Raw genomic sequence first — 23,593 nt, 5'->3', positions numbered from 1 at the left:
TGGAGTCAATTTTTGTTTCCCCCCCCCCCCCACACACACACACACCTTTCAAGAGCCCAGTTTTTCATTTTTCAGTTCACAGAGTCCCATGACGGCTTATTACTTGTATTTCGTAGCGGCCCCCTTCAGTTTCCTGTGCAATGTAGTGGGAAACAGGAAAAATACTCAGAATGAGGTGGAATCGGAAAAAAAAACACATTTACGACAATTTTTTATGGGTTGAATTTTTATGACATTCACCATGTGGCAGTAATGACGTTACCTGTATTCTGCGGGTCAGGACGATCCCACCAATCCCAAATTTTTAGGACATTTGTAATGTTTTGATACGTTTCAAAAATGAAAAACTTTGCAGAAAAAAAAAAGAAGCTGTATTTTAATTTGTTCCCCATTAGCGTTCACCGCATGGGACAAATAGTTTTGTATTTTAATAGTTTGGCCATTTTTGAGCCCCAGAGACCTAATGTGTTTATGTTTCTATGAGATCCAGGGATGGGGGGTTTGAACTTTTGTGGGGTGTTTATACTTTTAAAAACTTTTTACTTTTATGATCAGACCTCCCCCGGGGACCTTGTACCCTCCGGGATGTGACCACTCGTACTCTACTAATGTATCACAGGCCCCTGACGTCTATGACACGCTGCCTATGGCGGTAATAGAAATGATGCAATGACAAGCCTGGGAGCCTTCAATAGGCAAAGATGGCGGCGCACGTGGCTCCTGTGCACTGTAGATGCTGCAGTCGCCTTTAACCTCGGCATCTGAAGTGTTACCAGCTGTGATCGGTGAGCCCTCTCCATACGGCCTAGGACCTACTACCGTTAAGGGTTTAGCTGTGCGTACACAGGTGGTAAGCAGGTAACATGGCGTCATCTCTGACGCATTAAAATCCGTATTCTTAGGTGACATCATTACACACGTGATCCAGTGTTGCGGGCCATGGACGCTTGGCCTGACATGTTTAGTCCCTTATGTCCCACCAGCAGCACACTATGGGCTATTTCTGCCTCTGTGCAGGCAGGACAGGCACAAGTTTAATTTACATAATTAATTATAACAGGCCAAAGAGACCTCCCACATTCTCCCCCATTTCATGCCTAGCTTGGTACGGCCTATTACGTCAGGCTGACGTCACAGGTCCGTATATTCCATGTTACGGGTAATCCGCCTCATGTGAACAGTGACACGTGACCTCCTCCTCTCTCACAAGCCGCCTGTACATCGTGTACACTCCGCGTCTCCTGTTTCCTCACGGTGTCCCCGCGCGCCCGCCATCTTTTCGGAGACTGACTCTTACAGTGCAGAGGCGGCCGGCCCCGGGAAGATGGCGGCGGTGCTGCGGACACTCTACACGTCGCCCTCTTGCAGTTATATTGTCTTCCTCACGGCATAAGGCGGCGGCGACTCCGGTGTTGTGACGTCACTTCCTGCTCGGTGAAGTATGGCGGCGCCGGTGTCTCCGGGGCGGGATGTGTTCGCGGAGGGGCTGCTGGAGCTGCTGAAGCCGGCCGTGCAGCAACTTGACTCCCACGTCCATGCAGTGAGGTGCGGGGCCGCTAGGGGGAGTGCTGGGGCAAGTAATAGCGGGGAAGTAAGCCCGGAGAATGGGGAACCCGGCCTGCAGCGCCCCCTGCTGTGTCCTCTGTGCTGCTGAGTGAGGGGCGGGGTTAAGAGGGGATTCTTCAGGGGGAGTTTCCTGCAGGGATAGGCGGGGCTAAATAGGTAATTGGGCGGTGGCTTGTAATGATGGGTGGAGCTATAGAGGTGATTCTATGGGAGTGGCTTGTAGTGATGGGCGTGGCTATAGAGGTGATTCTATGGGAGTGGCTTGTAGTGATGGGCGTGGCTATAGAGGTGATTCTATGGGAGTGGTGTCTCTAATAATAGGCGTGGCTATAGAGGTGATTTTTCTGGGGGTGGGATCTCCTATAATGATGGGCGGGGCTATAGAGGTGATTCCGAGGGTGTGTCTTGTAATGATGGGCGGGGCTATAGAGGTGATTCCGAGGGTGTGTCTTGTAATGATGGGCGGGGCTATAGAGGTGATTCCGAGGGTGTGTCTTGTAATGATGGGCGGGGCTATAGAGGTGATTTTGAGGGTGTGTCTTGTAATGATGGGCGGGGCTATAGTGATTTTGAGGGTGTGGCTTGTAGTGATGGGCGGGGCTATAGAGGTGATTCTATGGGAGTGGTGTCTCTAATAATAGGCGGGGCTATAGAGGTGATTTTTCTGGGGGGGTGTCTTGTAATGATGGGCGGGGCTATAGAGGTGATTCTGAGGGTGTGTCTTGTAATGATGGGTGGGGCTATAGAGGTGATTCTGAGGGTGTGTCTTGTAATGATGGGCGGGGCTATAGAGATGATTCTCTGGTGCACCCTTAAGTTTGGTGTCCCGTTACAGCCTACCACCACTACCTCCTCCTGTGGTTTACTATCCCATTGCAGGCCCCCCCTCTTCCCCTGTGGTTTGGTGTCCCGTTGCGGGCCCCCCCCTCTTCCCCTGTGGTTTGGTGTCCCGTTGCGGGCCCCCCCCTCTTCCCCTGTGGTTTGGTATCCCGTTGCGGGCCCCCCCTCTTCCCCTGTGGTTTGGTATCCCGTTGCAGGCCCCTCCCCCCTTCCGGTTCAGCATTTGGTCACTCCTCTCATTACTTCCCCCTTTGTCTCCAGGGAGAGTCAGGTGGACCTGCGGGAGCACATTGACAGTCTGGCATCAGGTGAGTAGGCGGGGCCTGTTGATGATGTCACTTGGGGGTGGGTCTAGTTTCCAGCCGCCATCTTGCTGACTGGCCCTTCTCTCCTCAGAGCTGTGTAAGATCAATGAGGACCAGAAGGTGGCGCTGGACCTGGACCCCTACGTGAAGAAGCTGCTGAACGCCCGGCGCCGCGTGGTGCTGGTCAACAACATCCTTCAGAATGCACAGGTATGGCCGCCACAGGGGGGCACTCACTGACCAGAGGGCCTCCACCGGGGGGAGGGTGCTCACTGACTGGCCGGCCTCCACAGGGGGGCGCTCTCTGACTGGCCGGGCACACTGTGGGGGGCGCTCTCCGACTGGCCGGGCACACGTGCGGGGCGCTCTCCGACTGGCCGGGCACACTGTGGGGGGGCGCTCTCTGACTGGCCGGGCACACGGTAGGGGAGGCGCTCTCCGACTGGCCGGGCAAACGGTGGGGGGCGCTCTCTGACTGGCCGGGCACACTGTGGGGGGCGCTCTCCGACTGGCCGGGCACACTGTGGGGGGCGCTCTCCGACTGGCCGGGCACACTGTGGGGGGCGCTCTCCGACTGGCCGGGCACACTGTGGGGGGCGCTCTCCGACTGGACGGGCACACGGTGGGGGGCGCTCTCTGACTGGCCGGGCACACGGTGGGGGGCGCTCTCCGACTGGCCGGGCACACGGTGGGGGGCACTCTCTGGCTGGCCGGCCTCCACAGAGGGGTGCTCACTGACTCGCCGGCCTCCTCGGGGGGAAGGGGGCGCTCTCTGACTGGACCAGCCACCACAGGGGGGCGCCTTGTGACTGGCCGGGCACACGGTGGGGGGCGCTCTCTGACTGGCCAGGCACACGGTGGTGGTGGTGGTGGGGGGGCGCTCTCTGACTGGCCGGGCACACTGTGGGGGACGCTCTCTGACTGGCCGGGCACATGGTGGGGGGCGCTCTCCGACTGGCCGGGCACACGGTGGGGGAGGCGCTCTCCGACTGGCCAGGCACACGGTGGGGGAGGCGCTCTCCAAATGGCCGGGCACACGGTGGGAGGCGCTCTGACTGGACGGGCACACTGTGGGGGGGCGATCTACGACTGGCCGGGCACACGGTGCGGGGTGCTCTCCGACTGGCCGGGCACACTGTGGGGGGCGCTCTCCGACTGGCCAGGCACACGGTGGGGGAGGCGCTCTCCGACTGGCTGGGCACACGGTGGAGGGCGCTCTCTGACTGGCCTTGCACACGGCGGGAGGCGCTCTCTGACTGGCCTTGCACACGGCGGGAGGCGCTCTCTGACTGGCCGGGCACACTGTGGGGGGCACTCTCTGACTGGCCGGGCACACGGTGGGGGGCGCTCTCTGACTGGCCGGGCACACGGTGGGGGGCGCTCTCTGACTGGCCGGGCACAAGGTGGGGGGCGCTCTCTGACTGGCCTTGCACACGGCGGGGGGCGCTCTCTGACTGGCCGGGCACACTGTGGGGGGCGCTCTCTGACTGGCCGGGCACACTGTGGGGGGCGCTCTCTGACTGGCCGGGCACACGGTGGGGGGCGCTCTCTGACTGGCCGGGCACACGGCGGGGGGCGCTCTCTGACTGGCCGGGCACACGGCGGGAGGCGCTCTCTGACTGGCCGGGCACACGGCGGGGGGCGCTCTCTGACTGGCCGGGCACACGGCGGGAGGCGCTCTCTGACTGGCCGGGCACACGGTGGGGGGCGCTCTCTGACTGGCCGGGCACACGGCGGGGGGCGCTCTCTGACTGGCCGGGCACACGGTGGGGGGCGCTCTCTGACTGGCCGGGCACACGGTGGGGGGCGCTCTCTGACTGGCCGGGCACACGGTGGGGGGCGCTCTCTGACTGGCCTTGCACACGGCGGGGGGCGCTCTCTGACTGGCCGGGCACACGGTGGGGGGCGCTCTCTGACTGGCCGGGCACACGGTGGGGGGCGCTCTCTGACTGGCCGGGCACATTGTGGGGGGCGCTCTCTGACTGGCCGGGCACACGGTGGGGGGCGCTCTCTGACTGGCCGGGCACACGGTGGGGGGCGCTCTCTGACTGGCCGGGCACACGGCGGGGGGCGCTCTCTGACTGGCCGGCCACCACAGGGTCGGTTGGTACCTGTTCACACTGTTTTTATTTTGGGCAGGAGCGGCTGAGGCGCCTCAATCACAGCGTTGCCAAGGAGACGGCCCGTAGGAGAGCCATGCTGGATTCGGGGGCCCACCATTCCCAGACGTCCCCCAACAAGTGAGGCGAAGGGGGCGGAGCTCTGGAACATCGGCAGATGAGGTTTACGGCAGCCACGGCGTTGTGGGCGTCGCCTTCCGCGGTCCGAGCCCAACAGAGCCACGAATGAGGCGCCAGGTGCCACCACGCTCCACCCACCGCCCTCTCTTCTCATGCATGAACCATAACCGTGTTCCGGGGCCCTCCGGGCCCTCCCAGGACTTCACAGCATTCCATTGGCTGACCTCAAGCTTCGTGATCCAACAGTAGGGGGTGGAGCTTCCGAAACATTGCTACGGCGCCGGGGGAAATGTACAGAGCCAAGGAGGCGCCCTCATGTGTGCCGGAGCAGAAGGTGGGCTGACACCCGGCTGTGGGCGGGGCTAATAGTGGGGAGGGGAGGGTTTTATAGATGCTTTACTATCCCATCTGTGCCGCCATCTTGTGTAGCTTGCAATAAATGTTCTGTATATCAGCCAATCGCATCTCTCCGCAGTGTCATGTGATCACTAGTGGTGTAATAGTGGTGACATCTGGAGGTGACAGAGAGTACTGCACCTCAGTATAATAGGAAGAATATGCAAATCTGTCTCCCATTATGTTAATTAAATGGTGGTCTCTCCCTAAGGCGTGACAGTACCCTTAACCTCAGTATAATGGTGATAGAGGAGCGGCGCCGTCTGGAGGTCACAGCGAGTACTGCACCTCAGTAAACAGTCATGGCCAAAAGTTCTGAGACTGCCACAAATCTCCTCTTGTCACATGATCTGCTCCCTCTGGTTTCTGTGTGTTTCTCAGATGTTTTTATCACATACAGAAATAGAATTGCAATCGTATTCTGAGTAATAAAAGCTTATAGTGACAGTTAGAAGGAGTTAGTGCAGCGGTGTAATATTTGCAGTGTTGCCCCTTCTTCTTCTTCAGGACTCTGCAATTCTCCCTGGCAGCTCTCAATCACCTTCTGGACCAAATTCTGACTGATAGCCGTCCATTCTTGCACAATCAATGCTTGCATTTTGTCAGAATTTGTAGGTTTTTGTTTGTCCACCCATCTCTTGATGATTGACCACAAGTTCTCAATGGGATTAAGATCTGGGGAGTTTCCAGGCCATGGACCCAAAATCTCTCTGTTTTGTTCCCTGAGCCATTTAGTTCTCCCCTTTGCTTTATGGCAAGGTGCTCCATCATGCTGGAAAAGGCATTGTTGGTGGCCAAACTGCTCTTGGACGGTTGGGAGAAGTTGATCTTGGAGGACATTCTGGTGCCATTCTTTATTCATGGCTGTGTTTTTAGGTCAGACTGTGAGAGAGCCGATTCCCTTGGCTGAGAAGCCACCCCACACATGAATGGTTTCAGGATGCTTTACAGTTGGCATGAGACCAGACTGGTGGTAGCGCTCACCTCCTCTTCTCCCAATAAGCTGTTTTCCAGATGTCCCAAACAATCGAAAAGGGGATTCATCAGAGACAATGACTTTCCCCCAGTTCTCAGCCGTCCACTCCCTGGACCTTCTGCAGAATATCAGTCTGTCCCTGATGTTTTTTCTGGAGAGAAGTGGCTTCTTTGCTGCCCTCCTTGAGACCAGGCCTTGCTCCAAGAGTCTCCGCAGTCTCACAGTGCGTGCAGATGCACTCATACCTGCCTGCTGCCATTCCTGAGCAAGCTCTGCACTGCTGGTAGCCCGATCCCGCAGCTGAAACACTTTTAAGAGACGGTCCTGGCGCTTGCTGGTCTTTCTTGGGCGCCCTGGAGCCGTTTTGCCAACAATGGATCCTCTCTCCTTGAAGTTCTTGATGATGCGATAGATTGGTGACTGAGGTGCAATCTTTCTAGCTGCGATACTCTTCCCTGTTAGGCCATTGTTGTGCAGTGCAATGATGACTGCACGTGTTTCTTTAGAGATAACCATGGGTAACAGAAGAGAAACAATGATGCCAAGCACCAGCCTCCTTTTACAGTGTCCAGTGGTGTCATTCTTACTTAATCATGACCGATTGATCTCCAGCCCTGTCCTCATCAACACCCACACCTGTGTTACTGGAGCAATCACTGAAACCATGTTAGCTGGTCCTTTTAAGGCAGGGCTGCAATGATGTTGAAATGTGTTTTGGGGGATAAAGTTCATTTTCTAGGCAAATATTGACTTTGTAAGTAATTGCTGTTAAGCTGATCACTCTTTATAACACTCTGGAGTATATGCAAATTGCCATTAGGAAAACGGAAGCCGTAGACTTTGTAACAATTACTATTTGTAGCATTCTCAAAACTTTTGGCCATGACTGTAATGGTGATAGAGGAGCGGCGCCATCTGGAGGTCACAGCGAGTACTGCACCTCAGTATAATGGTGATAGAGGAGCGGCGCCATCTAGAGGTCACAGAGAGTACTGCACCTCAGTATAATGGTGAGGACGGAGGAGCTGCAGAAGGAATGGGACATATCTTGGAATCTCTTCTTTCTTCTGTTCGTTCCATTCCTGACCTCTGCACTTTCGCACCGCGGGGTCTCCACCAGTGTTTCTGCAATTATTTTCCTAGAGTGCCTGAAAAAGTTACATCAAGGTGCAGGAAGGGGTTAAACTGATCACCACCAATCAGGATTCAGACCTGTGTGGCCCCTGAGGACATGGTGGGGGCAGGGCTTCTGTATGGGCCACATCCTGGATCTGTACCGGCTACTGCCCCCTGGTGTCAGCCCGCGCAGTGACTGGGAGTGATACTGGCGGGGCGGAGGAGCGCGTAGTAACTATAGCAGAGGCCGGGCCCCGCTCCTTGCTGATACTTGTAGTCCCTCCGCCGTCTCGCGCTCTCCATGGTAATGAGTGACTGTATAGAGGTGACAATAGCAGCCGGGCCCCCATTGCCCGCAGATGATTGCGCCTTCCACATGACTGCGCCGGCCGCTCCGCCGATGCCGCTTATCTCACCGCTCGTAATGGCTTCTATGAAATATTCATGGAGGGGGGGGGGGGGGGGAGTCAGAGGAGGATCGGAGTCCTCACCGCACGTAGTCAGTAACTCTATGTGTGCTGGAGACCCCGGGGACTGCTGAGCCGGATATACACCACCACTAGGGGGCAGCAGAGGGCAGGTGTGACATGTGCAATACAAAGAGGCAGGAGGATTAGATACAGCTCAGTATACAGTATCACACAGGATAGGATTAGTTACAGCTCAGTATACAGTATCACACAGGATAGGATTAGATACACAGCTCAGTATACAGTATCACACAGCATAGGATTACTTACAGCTCAGTATACAGTATCACACAGGATAGGATTAGATACACCGCTCAGTATACAGTATCACACAGGATAGGATTAGATACACAGCTCAGTATACAGTATCACACAGCATAGGATTACTTACAGCTCAGTATACAGTATCACACAGGATAGGATTAGATACACAGCTCAGTATACAGTATCACACAGGATAGGATTAGATACACAGCTCAGTATACAGTATCACACAGGATAGGATTAGATACACAGCTCAGTATACAGTATCACACAGGATAGGATTAGATACAGCTCAGTATACAGTATCACACAGGATAGGATTAGATACACGGCTCAGTATACGGTATCACACAGGATGGGATTAGATACACGGCTCAGTATACGGTATCACACAGGATAGGATTAGATACACGGCTCAGTATACGGTATCACACAGGATAGGATTAGATACACAGCTCAGTATACGGTATCACACAGGATAGGATTAGATACAGCTCAGTATACAGTATCACACAGGATAGGATTAGATACACGGCTCAGTATACAGTATCACACAGGATAGGATTAGATACACGGCTCAGTATACAGTATCACACAGGATAGGATTAGATACACGGCTCAGTATACAGTATCACACAGGATAGGATTAGATACAGCTCAGTATACAGTATCACACAGGAGAGGATTAGATACACAGGACAGGATTAGATACACAGGACAGGGTTAGATACACAGGAGAGGATTAGATACACAGGGCAGGATTAGATACACAGGAGAGGATTAGATACACAGGACAGGATTAGATACACAGGAGAGGATTAGATACACAGGGCAGGATTAGATACACAGGACAGGATTAGATACACAGGGCAGGATTAGACACACAGGGCAGGATTAGACACACAGGGCAGGATTAGACACACAGGGCAGGATTAGACACACAGGGCAGGATTAGATACACAGGAGAGGATTAGACACACAGGAGAGGATTAGATACACAGGAGAGGATTAGATACACAGGGCAGGATTAGATACACAGGACAGGATTAGATACACAGGGCAGGATTAGATACACAGGGCAGGATTAGATACACTGGACAGGATTAGATACACAGGAGAGGATTAGATACACAGGGCAGGATTAGATACACAGGGCAGGATTAGATACACATGGCAGGATTAGATACACAGGACAGGCTTAGATACACAGGGCAGGATTAGATACACTGGACAGGATTAGATACACAGGGCAGGATTAGATACACAGGAGAGGATTAGATACACAGGGCAGGATTAGACACACAGGAGAGGATTAGACACACAGGAGAGGATTAGACACACAGGAGAGGATTAAATACACAGGGCAGGATTAGATACACAGGAGAGGATTAGATACACAGGGCAGGATTAGATACACAGGAGAGGATTAGACACACAGGAGAGGATTAAATACACAGGGCAGGATTAGATACACAGGGCAGGATTAGATACACAGGAGAGGATTAGATACACAGGAGAGGATTAGATACACAGGGCAGGATTAGATACACAGGACAGGATTAGATACACAGGACAGGATTAGATACACAGGGCAGGATTAGATACACTGGACAGGATTAGATACACAGGAGAGGATTAGATACACAGGGCATGATTAGATACACAGGAGAGGATTAGATACACAGGACAGGATTAGATACACAGGAGAGGATTAGATACACAGGGCATGATTAGATACACAGGAGAGGATTAGATACACAGGACAGGATTAGATACACAGGGCAGGATTAGATACACAGGAGAGGATTAGATACACAGGAGAGGATTAGATACACAGGAGAGGATTAGATACACAGGACAGGATTAGACACACAGGGCAGGATTAGACACACAGGGCAGGATTAGATACACAGGACAGGATTAGATACACATGATTAGATACACAGGACAGGGTTAGATACACAGGAGAGGATTAGATACACAGGACAGGATTAGATACACAGGACAGGATTAGATACACAGGACAGGATTAGACACACAGGGCAGGATTAGATACACAGGACAGGATTAGATACACAGGACAGGATTAGATACACAGGACAGGATTAGACACACAGGGCAGGATTAGACACACAGGGCAGGATTAGATACACAGGACAGGATTAGATACACATGATTAGATACACAGGACAGGGTTAGATACACAGGAGAGGATTAGATACACAGGGCAGGATTAGATACACAGGGCAGGATTAGATACACAGGACAGGATTAGATACACAGGAGAGGATTAGATACACAGGACAGGATTAGATACACAGGAGAGGATTAGATACACAGGACAGGATTAGATACACAGGAGAGGATTAGATACACAGGACAGGATTAGATACACAGGACAGGATTAGATACACAGGACAGGATTAGATACACAGGAGAGGATTAGATACACAGGACAGGATTAGATACACAGGACAGGATTAGATACACAGGAGAGGATTAGATACACAGGACAGGATTAGATACACAGGACAGGATTAGATACACAGGACAGGATTAGATAAACAGGAGAGGATTAGATACACAGGACAGGATTAGATACACAGGACAGGATTAGATACACAGGACAGGATTAGATACACAGGAGAGGATTAGATACACAGGACAGGATTAGATACACAGGAGAGGATTAGATACACAGGACAGGATTAGACACACAGGAGAGGATTAGATACACAGGGCAGGATTAGATACACAGGGCAGGATTAGATACACAGGAGAGGATTAGATACACAGGACAGGATTAGATACACAGGAGAGGATTAGATACACAGGACAGGATTAGATACACAGGACAGGATTAGATACACAGGAGAGGATTAGATACACAGGACAGGATTAGATACACAGGAGAGGATTAGATACACAGGACAGGATTAGATACTCCGCTCAGTTATTTGCTCTTTGTTTCCGTTTTCTTTTCAATGAATGAGATTTTGTCTTGTTCATTGTATAAGGTTTAAATAAAGTTTTTTCCTGCATCGCGCGGCCGCCGTTCTATTCATGACGTCACATGGGCGGGGACATGTGGGGGGTTTTCATTGGTTCTTACCTTGTCAGTTATCCTGACGTCACGGCGCAGCTGCTCGCTATTGGAGGAGGAGCTGTGTGTGGGCGCGGCTTGAACAAGAGCTTCTCTGATTGGCCGCTCCGCCGGTGGTTATAGCCAATAGGGAAGCGGTTTGTTCTTTCAGTGTCGCAGCCTCGAGGGTCGAGCGGGTATTCATTGTGCGGAGCGTGAGGAGCGGAAACTACAAGCATGAGGTGAGCGGGGCCGGGGCCAGGAGGAGGAGGGGGCGCCGGGGCTGTGTGGCACCATCACCCCCATCATCTGCTGCTGTGGCCCCGCATAGGACTGAGCCGGGGGAGGGGGAGACACTGTGCACGGCGGCGGCGCCTTCTCTACCAGGGCTGAGGCCTCCAGCTTACCTAGCAACGCCTGGGCCCCTGAGAAGATGGAGGGCCACAGCCTGGGGACTAACCCTCTGCCACAATGGGGCTTACTAGTCACGTGACCTCGGGTACCCGCCATTGGGGGAGGGGAGGTATCCTAACCTTGGGGTATGTAACAATTGGGGGGTGGTCACATGGGGCATGTAGTGATTGGGGGAGGGGGGTGATAGTGTAACTACTAGAGATGAGCGAACACTAAAATGTTCGAGGTTCGAAATTCGATTCGAACAGCCGCTCACTGTTCGAGTGTTCGAATGGGTTTCGAACCCCATTATAGTCTATGGGGAACATAAACTCGTTAAGGGGGAAACCCAAATTCGTGTCTGGAGGGTCACCAAGTCCACTATGACACCCCAGGAAATGATACCAACACCCTGGAATGACACTGGGACAGCAGGGGAAGCATGTCTGGGGGCATAAAAGTCACTTTATTTCATGGAAATCCCTGTCAGTTTGCGATTTTCGCAAGCTAACTTTTCCCCATAGAAATGCATTGGCCAGTGCTGATTGGCCAGAGTACGGAACTCGACCAATCAGCGCTGGCTCTGCTGGAGGAGGCGGAGTCTAAGGTCGCTCCACACCAGTCTCCATTCAGGTCCGACCTTAGACTCCGCCTCCTCCGGCAGAGCCAGCGCTGATTGGCCGAAGGCTGGCCAATGCATTCCTATGCGAATGCAGACTTAGCAGTGCTGAGTCAGTTTTGCTCAACTACACATCTGATGCACACTCGGCACTGCTACATCAGATGTAGCAATCTGATGTAGCAGAGCCGAGGGTGCACTAGAACCCCTGTGCAAACTCAGTTCACGCTAATAGAATGCATTGGCCAGCGCTGATTGGCCAATGCATTCTATTAGCCCGATGAAGTAGAGCTGAATGTGTGTGCTTAGCACACACATTCAGCTCTACTTCATCAGGCTAATAGAATACATTGGCCAATCAGCGCTGGCCAATGCATTCTATTAGCTTGATGAAGCAGAGTGTGCACAAGGGTTCAAGCGCACCCTCGGCTCTGATGTAGCAGAGCTGAGGGTGCACAAGGGTTCAAGTGCACCCTCGGCTCTCCTACATCAGAGCCGAGGGTGCGCTTGAACCCTTGTGCACACTCTGCTTCATCAAGCTAATAGAATGCATTGGCCAGCACTGATTGGCCAGAGTACGGAATTCGGCCAATCAGCGCTGGCCAATGCATCCCTATGGGAAAAAGTTTATCTCACAAAAATCACAATTACACACCCGATAGAGCCCCAAAAAGTTATTTTTAATAACATTCCCCCCTAAATAAAGGTTATCCCTAGCTATCCCTGCCTGTACAGCTATCCCTGTCTCATAGTCACAAAGTTCACATTCTCATATGACCCGGATTTGAAATCCACTATTCGTCTAAAATGGAGGTCACCTGATTTCGGCAGCCAATGACTTTTTCCAATTTTTTTCAATGCCCCCAGTGTCGTAGTTCCTGTCCCACCTCCCCTGCGCTGTTATTGGTGCAAAAAAGGCGCCAGGGAAGGTGGGAGGGGAATCGAATTTTGGCGCACTTTACCACGTGGTGTTCGATTCGATTCGAACATGGCGAACACCCTGATATCCGATCGAACATGTGTTCGATAGAACACTGTTCGCTCATCTCTAGTAACTACACTGGGGTATGTAGGCATTCTTACCCCAGTGTATGTAGTGATTGGGGGAGGGGTTTCGTGACCCCAGGGTATGTAGTGTTTGGGGGAGGGGTCTCGTGACCCCAGTGTATGTAGCGTGTGTGGGGTGGGGGGTCTCGTGACCCCAGTGTATGTAGCGTTTGGGGGGAGGGGTCTCGTGACCCCAGTGTATGTAGCGTTTGGGGGGAGGGGTTTCGTGACCCCAGTGTATGTAGCGTTTGGGGGGAGGGGTCTCGTGACCCCAGTGTATGTAGCGTTTGGGGGGAGGGGTTTCGTGACCCCAGTGTATGTAGCGTTTGGGGGGAGGGGTTTCGTGACCCCAGTGTATGTAGCGTTTGCGGGGAGGGGTTTCGTGACCCCAGTGTATGTAGCGTTTGGGGGGAGGGGTCTCGTGACCCCAGTGTATGTAGCGTTTGGGGGGAGGGGTCTCGTGACCCCAGTGTATGTAGGGTTTGGGGGGAGGGGTTCTCGTGACCCCAGTGTATGTAGCGTTTGGGGGGAGGGGTCTCGTGACCCCAGTGTATGTAGGGTTTGGGGGGAGGGGTTCTCGTGACCCCAGTGTATGTAGCGTTTGGGGGGAGGGGTCTCGTGACCCCAGTGTATGTAGCGTTTGGGGGGAGGGGTTCTTGTGACCCCAGTGTATGTAGCGTTTGGGGGGAGGGGTCTCGTGACCCCAGTGTATGTAGCGTTTGGGGGGAGGGGTCTCGTGACCCCAGTGTATGTAGCGTTTGGGGGGAGGGGTTCTTGTGACCCCAGTGTATGTAGGGTTTGGGGGGAGGGGTTCTCGTGACCCCAGTGTATGTAGGGTTTGGGGGGAGGGGTTCTCGTGACCCCAGTGTATGTAGCGTTTGGGGGGAGGGGTCTCGTGACCCCAGTGTATGTAGCGTTTGGGGGGAGGGGTCTCGTGACCCCAGTGTATGTAGCGTTTGGGGGGAGGGGTTCTTGTGACCCCAGTGTATGTAGCGTTTGGGGGGAGGGGTCTCGTGACCCCAGTGTATGTAGCGTTTGGGGGGAGGGGTCTCGTGACCCCAGTGTATGTAGCGTTTGGGGGGAGGGGTCTCGTGACCCCAGTGTATGTAGGGTTTGGGGGGAGGGGTTCTTGTGACCCCAGTGTATGTAGGGTTTGGGGGGAGGGGTTTTGTGACCCCAGTGTATGTAGCGTTTGGGGGGAGGGGTTTTGTGACCCCAGTGTATGTAGCGTTTGGGGGGAGGGGTTCTTGTGACCCCAGTGTATGTAGCGTTTGGGGGGAGGGGTTCTTGTGACCCCAGTGTATGTAGCGTTTGGGGGGAGGGGTTTTGTGACCCCAGTGTATGTAGCGTTTGGGGGGAGGGGTTTCGTGCCCCCTCTGGTTGTGTCCCCGCCTCTCCTAACCTTTCTCTTCTGTTCCAGGGGAGAGCGAGGCCGCGGTCGTGGACGTTTTGGCTCCCGGGTGGGCCCCGGCACTGGGTACGTATAGCGGTCGCAGTTGCTATGGTGACGTTGCCGCCGCCGCCATCTTCTCACCCGTTCTCTTCCTCTCGCAGGTTCAGACCGTTCGTCCCGCACATTCCCTTTGACTTCCATGTGGTAAGTGCGCGCTCTTCTCTCCGTGTGGTCTCCGGCCGCGGCCCCCGCCTCATCTAATGTCCGTCTCTGTCTCCTCCGCAGTGCGAGATGGCGTTCCCACGGGTGAAGCCCGCCCCCGACGAGACCCCCTTCAGTGAGGCCCTGCTGAAACGTAACCAGGACCTCGCCCCGACCCCCGCTGAGCAGGTAATGGATTGGGGGTGGGGGGCCCTAACATGTGCTACGGGGTGAGTGGCCCCGGTATGGTTATGGAGGTGTTACATAGCAGCCCCCACAGCCCTGCTCCTATATAGATGTAGGCTCCTCCTTCCTTTATTGTGCCCCCTAGTGTCTAGAGCTCAGCACTACATGTGTGGCCCCCTAGGCTCTCCCTGTGTGCTGATGGTGGACCCCTCGACAGTATGGAGTAGCCAGGGAGCAATCCTCCCCCGTAGGGGCCTAATGAGCCCCCGAACCTGCACCCAGATACCTTGGGGACCATATCTGTATCTATAGGCAGGGTAGCGGGCTCACCGACACCCCAAAACCCCTAAATGGTAGATGTGAAGAACTTGGGGTTACAGATGATGACTTGCCCTCCGTTGACCCTTTAGGTGAGCTATGGGAAAAGGGACAAAGATATTTGGGCGAGGGACCGTTTACAAATCGTAGCTTACCCTCAACGAAATTTCCCCCCATTGTGGAGGAGGGGGCCATTGATCTCGTCTTGTGTGAGGTCACTCAACCAATCCAGGACTTGGCTGCTGATCTGTTAGGCTTGGCTTTAGAGCTGAGGACATTGGGTTGTGTTAGCTGGAGACCCCCGCACCCCCAGCTGTGCACCGACCTCCTGTCTGATCCCTCGGGGGACTGGGTTATGGGGGAGCTCCAGACTCCTGGATCTTCTCGCCTGAGCTCTGTCCAAGAAGCCGATTAGTAAAGCGGAGTTAGAGGTTTTGCATCCAGTACAGGCGACCACCTACACCCTGCCCGAATTACAGAAGGAATAGAATGCGAGCCTGTATCTGGATGACACGTTGTCCTAAGCTCGCCATGCTATGTTAGGCCTCCCGGTGTCCCCTGACGTGTCCTTGGCCCTGTACAGTGTCGCACCCCGCCATCATGGGTGTGGGGCTGTCGGGGCCCTCCTGTCCACTAGGGGCAGTCCTATGGAGCGGCACAACCAGTTTGTCCTGGACAGTAGCCCCTTCCTCTATAATGGGAGGGTCTTGTATACAAATCTCTTCCTGGGCTGGTGGACGGAGGGACCCGGCGCCGCCTCCTCTGGGTCCGTTTCATCGGTGATGTCGTCATCCTGTGGGCCGGACCCATTTCTCCGGCGTTTGGCTAGTGATGAGATCGGACTGTTCAGCAGGGACGCGTGACCTTCCCGGATCTTACACCTTCAGAGGAAATGTCTGGAGCTGTGTCCACCGAAAAGAGACAAATTCATTGTAATGGTGGACTAGTCGGCGACCTCAACCCGAAAGGGCAGCACCCGAGGATGTGACCAGCGGCTCGTATCTGTCTGACTCTCAGGCCGTGGCCCAGGATCTGAGGGGTAGGAGGGCTCTCCTGAGTCACTGGTCACTGACCAGGCCCATGCTGTCCGAGTCACAGCCAAAGAAATCTGCCGGGTCAGCAGGGTCCAGCCTCAGTACTGACCCCCATGGAGACCCTGACCTCTGACCCTGATCACTGACCGTAGGCTTCTGTGTGTTATGGTGGTCGCACCTCCCTGGTGTTATACAGCATGAGAGTCTGGTGGTTACTGTATATCTGAGGGCCCCACCAGTGTATACCGGGCCCCCCCCTGCCGCTGCTTCTAGTAGAGGGTGTTCTTAGTATGTAGTGTGGAGCTGCCCCCCCTGTATATAAGTTTGTGCCCCCCCCCCGGCGCTGTCCATGTGTCTGATGTTTTGTCTCTTTCAGGCTTCCATCCTGTCCCTGGTAACCAAGATCAATAACGTCATCGACAACCTGATTGTGGCCCCCGGAAACTTTGAAGTGGTAAGAACTGTATGACGCACAAGCCCCGCCTCCTGTGCGACTCGCTGGCGCCTCATTGGTCAGGCTGTAACCTTGTCTATCTCCTTGCAGCAAATCGAGGAGGTGCGTCAGGTGGGCTCCTACAAGAAGGGCACCATGACCGCCGGGCACAACGTGGCAGACCTCGTCGTCATCCTGAAGATCCTCCCCACATGTGAGTTACGCCCCTCCCCCCCCCTTGTATTGTATTACTGGTCTGTACCCCCTCCCCAATTATTACACTGACCCCCGTCCCATCTCTTTCAGTGGAAGCCGTCTCTGCCCTGGGAATGAAAGTTGTAGAAACTCTGCGGACACAGGACCCTGCTGAAAGTAAGTGCGCCCCCCGGCTGTGTGTGTGCGCACTGTGACCTCTGACCCCACCGCTGACCTCTCCTGTCTCCTCTAGTTCTCTCCATGCTCACCAACCTGACCGGCTTCGAGATCAGCTCCGCAGACGCCACCGTCAAAATCCTCATCACAACCGTCCCCCCAAATCTGCGCAAACTGGACCCCGAGCTGCATTGTGAGTGGTGTGGGAAGGGGTTAAGGGGGGGCACTAATAACCAGTACGGCGCCCCCTGCTGTGCTCACTGACTCCTCGCTTCTCTTACAGTGGACATCAAGGTCCTGCAGAGCGCCCTGGCCGCCATCAGACACGCCCGCTGGTTCGAGGAGAATGCGTCTCACTCCACGTAAGTCACCACCAGAGCTGTGGGGGGTGCTGGTTGTAGGTTGGTTACTCCCCATGCAGCGACCCCTACAGGGTGAGTGTGGTATTACACCCGGCCATACCCTCTTCCTCCTGTCCCTGCAGAGTGAAGGTTCTGATCCGTCTCTTGAAGGACCTGAGGAGCCGCTTCGCCGGGTTTGAGCCTCTGACCCCCTGGATCTTGGATCTGCTGGTAAGTTGCCCCTCCCCCTCTGGGGCTCGGTCACCGCCCTCTGTTGTCGGGCTCTAACATTAGGCTCCTCCTATATTCCTAGGCACATTACGCCGTCATGAACAACCCATCCCGGCAGCCGCTGGCACTCAATGTGGCCTATAGGTAAGGGGGTGGGGCAGTATGAGGGGGAGGGGCTGCTGTGCAGGGGGGCTTCTTACAGCGTCCGCTTCCTCTGACAGGCGCTGCCTCCAGATTTTGGCCGCTGGTCTCTTCCTTCCCGGGTCTGTGGGAATTACAGATCCTTGTGAGAGCGGAAACTTCCGGGTCCACACAGTGATGACCCTGGAACAGCAGGTGAGTGGGGGTGATACTGATATTGGGGTACACAGTGAGGTGAGGACCTGGGGGTAACTGCTGCCTCTTCTGCCCCCTGCAGGACATGGTGTGTTACACTGCTCAGACCCTGATCCGCATCTTGTCTCACGGCGGATACCGCAAGATCCTTGGCCTGGAGGGCGATGCGAGCGGTAAGTGACTTACTACAGGGGGGTGGAGCTTGTCCTGAGAGGGGCGCTCTACTCATCGCCATCTGTCTCCACAGCTCTAGCCACAGAGATGTCCACCTGGGACGGCGTCATTGTCACCCCCTCAGAGAAGGCCTACGAGAGACCCCCTGAGAGGAAGGAGGGAGAGGATGATGAGAGTCCGGAAATTCCAGAGGGAGCTGAAGAGGAGGAGAACATGGAGACCCAGGAGTGACCTGAGCAGGTGGGCGGGGCCTGAGTATACACAGTCAGTGGGGGAGGGGCTGCTCCGGGTGTCCGTCCTGTCCTGACCTCTGCTGTCTTCTCTCCCCAGATGTGACCTCTGCCCCTGGGCCCGGACCAATCCCCCGGCTCCGCCATCTTTGTTTCGTGTTCCCGCTGTGTTGTGACTTATTTTATACTGTAGCGACTTTTAAGTTCTTCTCCACAATAAATTTTTATTTTGCCCGTTCGTTAATCCCGCCCCTTGTGTCCATTAATCCCGCCCCTTTGTGTCCGGCTCTGTATTATAAGTGACAGTCGCCTCCTTCCCTGGCTGATAACACCGAGCAGCGGCAGGTACGTGTAAGAGTTAACCATCTCTCTCTGCGGTTATTACATCGCCGTTCCTGCGGTTTTATTTATATCGTGCGGCCGGGGTAATCTCACCCCAGGGAGGGCGCCAGCGAGTCGTCTCCACCCTCCGCTGAGTTATGGTTTAATATGATGTTGCCCCTGACCAGCGCCATGTGCAGTGTCGTCGTGTATCGCCATGGAAACGCCGGACCTCATCGCACCAGCCGCACACGGAGGCTCACGACGCAGAAAACTAATAGAAACTCCTCCACGTTGCCTGATCTGTTTCTTAAAGGCGAGGTCCACAGGAGAAGATGGAAAGAACATTTATTTGGTTTGTTTTTGAAACTCCTACAGTGCTGACTCTGACTACTAAACCGAATACTATGCTGCAACTTCCTTACAGGTTTCTTTACAGCAGTTTCCTCACTTAACAGCACACTGGGACTCCGCTCGCTCACCGTACAGCCTGCAGTGGGCAGTAGAGAGTACATAAGTATATTGCTGGGGTGTGGGACCTCCGCCGATATAATCATGGGTCTCTATAGACTGTCTCTTCCGAGGGCAGTGATATAATAACACCTCACACTGTCCCTGCCGCTCCGGCCTCCTCCCGCTACACTCTGCTCCTGCGGCGGCTCTTCAAAGTGAAACTGCGCCCTGGCTGTGATGTCACGGATCTCTAAACGCTGATTGACCTCAGTGATCATGTGACTGCTGAGACCTGTGATGTCATAGGCGGGGATTGGCCTCAGCGATATGTGGGGGGATGGGTGGGGTTAGATCCCCTTTGGTCTCCTCTCACCGTCTCCCACATGTTTGCAGTGTCCCCCTCTGTCTTGTGGCCATAACCTGCAGACGCCCCTTCTTACTTTCTTACCACAATGGTTTCCTTCTCGCCACTCTCCCCTATAGATTGTCAGATTTGTGGGGGGCGCAGTGACCTCTAGTTGTCCTGTGGATGATTCTCCTGTATCTGAGGATTTCTGCGCCTCCTCCGCACTGACCATGGGCCTCTTGGTGGCTTCTCTGACCAGCGCTCTCCTTGTCAGTGATCTGACATGTCTTGGTCCTTTCTCCAGGTTTGGATGATGGATTGTCCCGGGCTCCTCGGGAGATGTTCTTATACCCTGACTCTGCTTTACACTTCTCTGAACTGGCAGGTGGGGGTGGGGTGGGTGTATTGGGATAAATATAACAGTCCATGGAGTCTCATCTTCCTCTGGTTTGGTGACAGCTGGACACGTATTGGGCAGCGATCTCCACAGTGGCCTCTTCTTCTCCCAGTAGGATGTAGAGTTTCCTCTTCTCCCAGTCTGGGATGTGGGCAGAGAGTCTTTGGTAGTAGACGGCCCTCACAGCTGAGTATTTGGTGCAGTGTAGCAGGAAGTGGGTCTGGTCTTCTAGGACCCCCTGGTCACAGTGCTGGCACAGTCTCTTCTCCCGTGGCTTGTACGTCTGCCTGTATCGCCCCGTCTCTATCTCTAGGTTGTGGGCGCTCAGTCTGTACCGGCTCAGGGTCTGTCTGTGCTTGGGGTGGCGTATTCTCTCCAGGTAGGTGGCCATGGTGTAGTCCCTTTGTAGGGATTGGTACACATTGGTGAGTTTCTTGGAGTTATTTATTTCGTTTCTCCATTCTTCAATGTACCGCTCTCTGTTTGCCTCTGCGGTCGCCTTTATTTCGGCCTTGGTTATCATCTGTTGGTGTTTTTGGTTTGGTGGTTGGCTGCTGTTTGGTTGGTGAATGTCTGGTTTGCTCAGGTGGCTTAGCCATGCTTGGTGGTGGTAGGAGTCGCTCCCCTGGATGTGTGCCTGGAAAGCTAGCGCCCTCTTCTGTATGGTGAGCCATAGGGGGAGTCTGCCTAGCTCTGCCCTGCAGGCCATGTTGGTGGTGTTGCGATGGACATGGAGCAGGTATTTGCAGAACTCCAGGTGGAAGTTCTCTGTTGGGCTGGAATCCCACCTTGACTGGTCTGGGTAGGTGGCTGGGCCCCAAACCTCACTGCCATAGAGAAGGATCGGGGAGATGACAGCGTCAAATATCTTCATCCAGACCCTCACCGGTGGTTTGAGGTGGTACAGTTGTCTTCTGATGACGTAGAAGGTTCTGCAGGCTTTTGCTTTCAGGGTTTCTATTGCTGCTTTGAAGCTTCCTGATTGGCTGAGCTCCAGCCCCAGGTAGGTGTAGCTGTTGGTTTTCTCCAGTGTGGAGCCGTTCAGTGTGAATTGTGGGGTGGTGGAGGCTTTATTGTGGCCCTTCTTCTGAAATACCATGATTTTGGTCTTCTTCTGGTTGATGGGTAGAGCCCATGTGGTGCTGAATTTCTCCAGCACAGACAGGCACTTTATTATAGTGACCTGTGACCTCCTCTCCTGGGGGCGGGGCTGGTTGATTCCTTCTATTCCAGGATTCCCTGCACTTCCCACTGTTGAGCACTAGATGGCGCAGTAGAGCCGCGTCCCCCTGGCTGGGAATGTTGCGCGGAGTTAATGATTTTAGTGGAAACTTCCTAATCTCCTGGATCAGGCATGAAGGCCACGAGGAGGATATGGAGAAGGTCACATGACTGCCGGGAGAGAGGCCATTACCGGTGTGGGATGTAACCACAAACTGGGGGCACATACTTATATACTGCGCACTGTATGGGGGGGGGGCACATACTTATATACTGCGCACTGTATGGGGAGGGGCACATACTTATATACTGCGCACTGTATGGGGAGGGGCACATACTTATATACTGCGCACTGTATGGGGAGGGGCACATACTTATATACTGCGCACTGTATGGGGGGGGCACATACTTATATACTGCGCACTGTATGGGGGGCACATACTTACAGTCCTATGAAAAAGTTTGGGCACCCCTATTAATCTTAATCATTTTTAGTTCTAAATATTTTGGTATTTGCAGCAGCCATTTCAGTTTGATATATCTAATAACTGATGGACACAGTAATATTTCAGGATTGAAATGAGGTTTATTGTACTAACAGAAAATGTGCAATATGCATTAAACCAAAATTTGACCGGTGCAAAAGTCTGGGCACCTCAACAGAAAAGTGACATTAATATTTAGTAGATCCTCCTTTTGCAAAGATAACAGCCTCTAGTCGCTTCCTGTAGCTTTTAATCAGTTCCTGGATCCTGGATGAAGGTATTTTGGACAAACAATTCAAGTTCAGTTAAGTTAGATGGTCGCCGAGCATGGACAGCCCGCTTCAGATCATCCCACAGATGTTCAATGATATTCAGGTCTGGGGACTGGGATGGCCATTCCAGAACATTGTAATTGTTCCTCTGCATGAATGCCTGAGGATTTGGAGCGGTGTTTTGGATCATTGTCTTGCTGAAATATCCATCCCCGGCGTAACTTCAACTTCGTCACTGATTCTTGAACATTATTCTCAAGAATCTGCTGATACTGAGTGGAATCCATGCGACCCTCAACTTTAACAAGATTCCCGATGCCGGCATTGGCCACACAGCCCCAAAGCATGATGGAACCTCCACCAAATTTTACAGTGGGTAGCATGTGTTTTTCTTGGAATGCTGTTTCTTTTTGGACGCCATGCATAACGCCTTTTTTTATAACCAAACAACTCAATCTTTGTTTCCAAAATGAAGCTGCCTTGTCCAAATGTGCTTTTTCATACCTCAGGCAACTCTGTTTGTGGCGTACGTGCAGAAACGGCTTCTTTCTCATCACTCTCCCATACAGCTTCTCCTTGTGCAAAGTGCGCTGTATAGTTACCGATGCACAGTGACACCATCTGCAGCAAGATGATGCTGCAGCTCTTTGGAGGTGTCTGTGGATTGTCCTTGACTCTTCTCACCATTCTTCTTCTCTGCCTTTCTGATATTTTTCTTGGCCCGCCACTTCTGGGCTTAACAAGAACTGTCCCTGTGGTCTTCCATTTCCTTACTATGTTCCTCACAGTGGAAACTGACAGGTTAAATCTCTGAGACAACGTTTTGTATCCTTCCCCTGAACAACTATGTTGAACAATCTTTGTTTTCAGATCATTTGAGAGCGGGCTGTCCATGCTCGGCGACCATCAAACTTAACTGAACTTGAATTGTTTTGTAGAAAGAAATGGTCCAAAATACCTTCATCCAGGATCCAGGAACTGATTAAAAGCTACAGGAAGCGACTAGAGGCTGTTATCTTTGCAAAAGGAGGATCTACTAAATATTAATGTCACTTTTCTGTTGAGGTGCCCATACTTTTGCACCGGTCAAATTTTTGTTTAATGCATATTGCGCATTTTCTGTTAGTACAATAAACCTCATTTCAATCCTGAAATATTACTGTGTCCATCAGTTATTAGATATATCAAACTGAAATGGCTGCTGCAAACACCAAAATATTTAGAACTAAAAATGATTAAGATTAATAGGGGTGCCCAAACTTTTTCATAGGACTGTATATACTGCGCACTGTATGGGGGGCACATACTTATATACTGCGCACTGTATGGGGGGGGGGGGCACATACTTATATACTGCGCATTGTATGGGGGGCACATACTTATATACTGAGGATTTGTTACACTTGTATCCAGTCTCTGCTGGGTGCAGTGAATGGTTGGAGGGGCTGTCCGGCATACAGGAGGGGGCAGTGCCCCGGGGCCTGCGCTCTCCAGGTGGGGCCCGGTTATGAATGTCCCATTTATATCATCTCCTG

General features: G+C 53.4%; 2 protein-coding genes across 2 annotated transcripts; both read left to right on the top strand.

The window, feature by feature from the left end:
* Positions 1–1,326: 1,326 nt before the first annotated feature.
* SNAPIN (SNAP associated protein) lies at positions 1,327–7,322 on the top strand. Its single transcript, XM_075261229.1, has 5 exons — positions 1,327–1,545; positions 2,668–2,714; positions 2,803–2,921; positions 4,851–5,456; positions 7,285–7,322. The coding sequence occupies exons 1-4, from the start codon at positions 1,442–1,444 to the stop codon at positions 4,953–4,955; spliced, it is 375 nt and encodes a 124-aa protein (XP_075117330.1). The 5' UTR covers positions 1,327–1,441; the 3' UTR covers positions 4,956–5,456; positions 7,285–7,322.
* A 4,080-nt stretch (positions 7,323–11,402) lies between these two features.
* Positions 11,403–18,807, top strand: ILF2 (interleukin enhancer binding factor 2). The gene is made up of 15 exons (XM_075261210.1): positions 11,403–11,497; positions 14,735–14,791; positions 14,869–14,911; positions 14,993–15,097; positions 16,823–16,900; positions 16,991–17,093; positions 17,186–17,251; positions 17,328–17,444; positions 17,535–17,613; positions 17,736–17,823; positions 17,906–17,967; positions 18,045–18,159; positions 18,242–18,332; positions 18,407–18,573; positions 18,664–18,807. The coding sequence occupies exons 1-14, from the start codon at positions 11,493–11,495 to the stop codon at positions 18,562–18,564; spliced, it is 1,167 nt and encodes a 388-aa protein (XP_075117311.1). The 5' UTR covers positions 11,403–11,492; the 3' UTR covers positions 18,565–18,573; positions 18,664–18,807.
* Positions 18,808–23,593: the final 4,786 nt, after the last annotated feature.

Source organism: Leptodactylus fuscus (assembly GCF_031893055.1).
Source record: "Leptodactylus fuscus isolate aLepFus1 chromosome 7 unlocalized genomic scaffold, aLepFus1.hap2 SUPER_7_unloc_1, whole genome shotgun sequence".
NCBI lineage: Eukaryota > Metazoa > Chordata > Amphibia > Anura > Leptodactylidae > Leptodactylus > Leptodactylus fuscus.
This window is presented reverse-complemented; position numbering and strand designations above follow the sequence as displayed.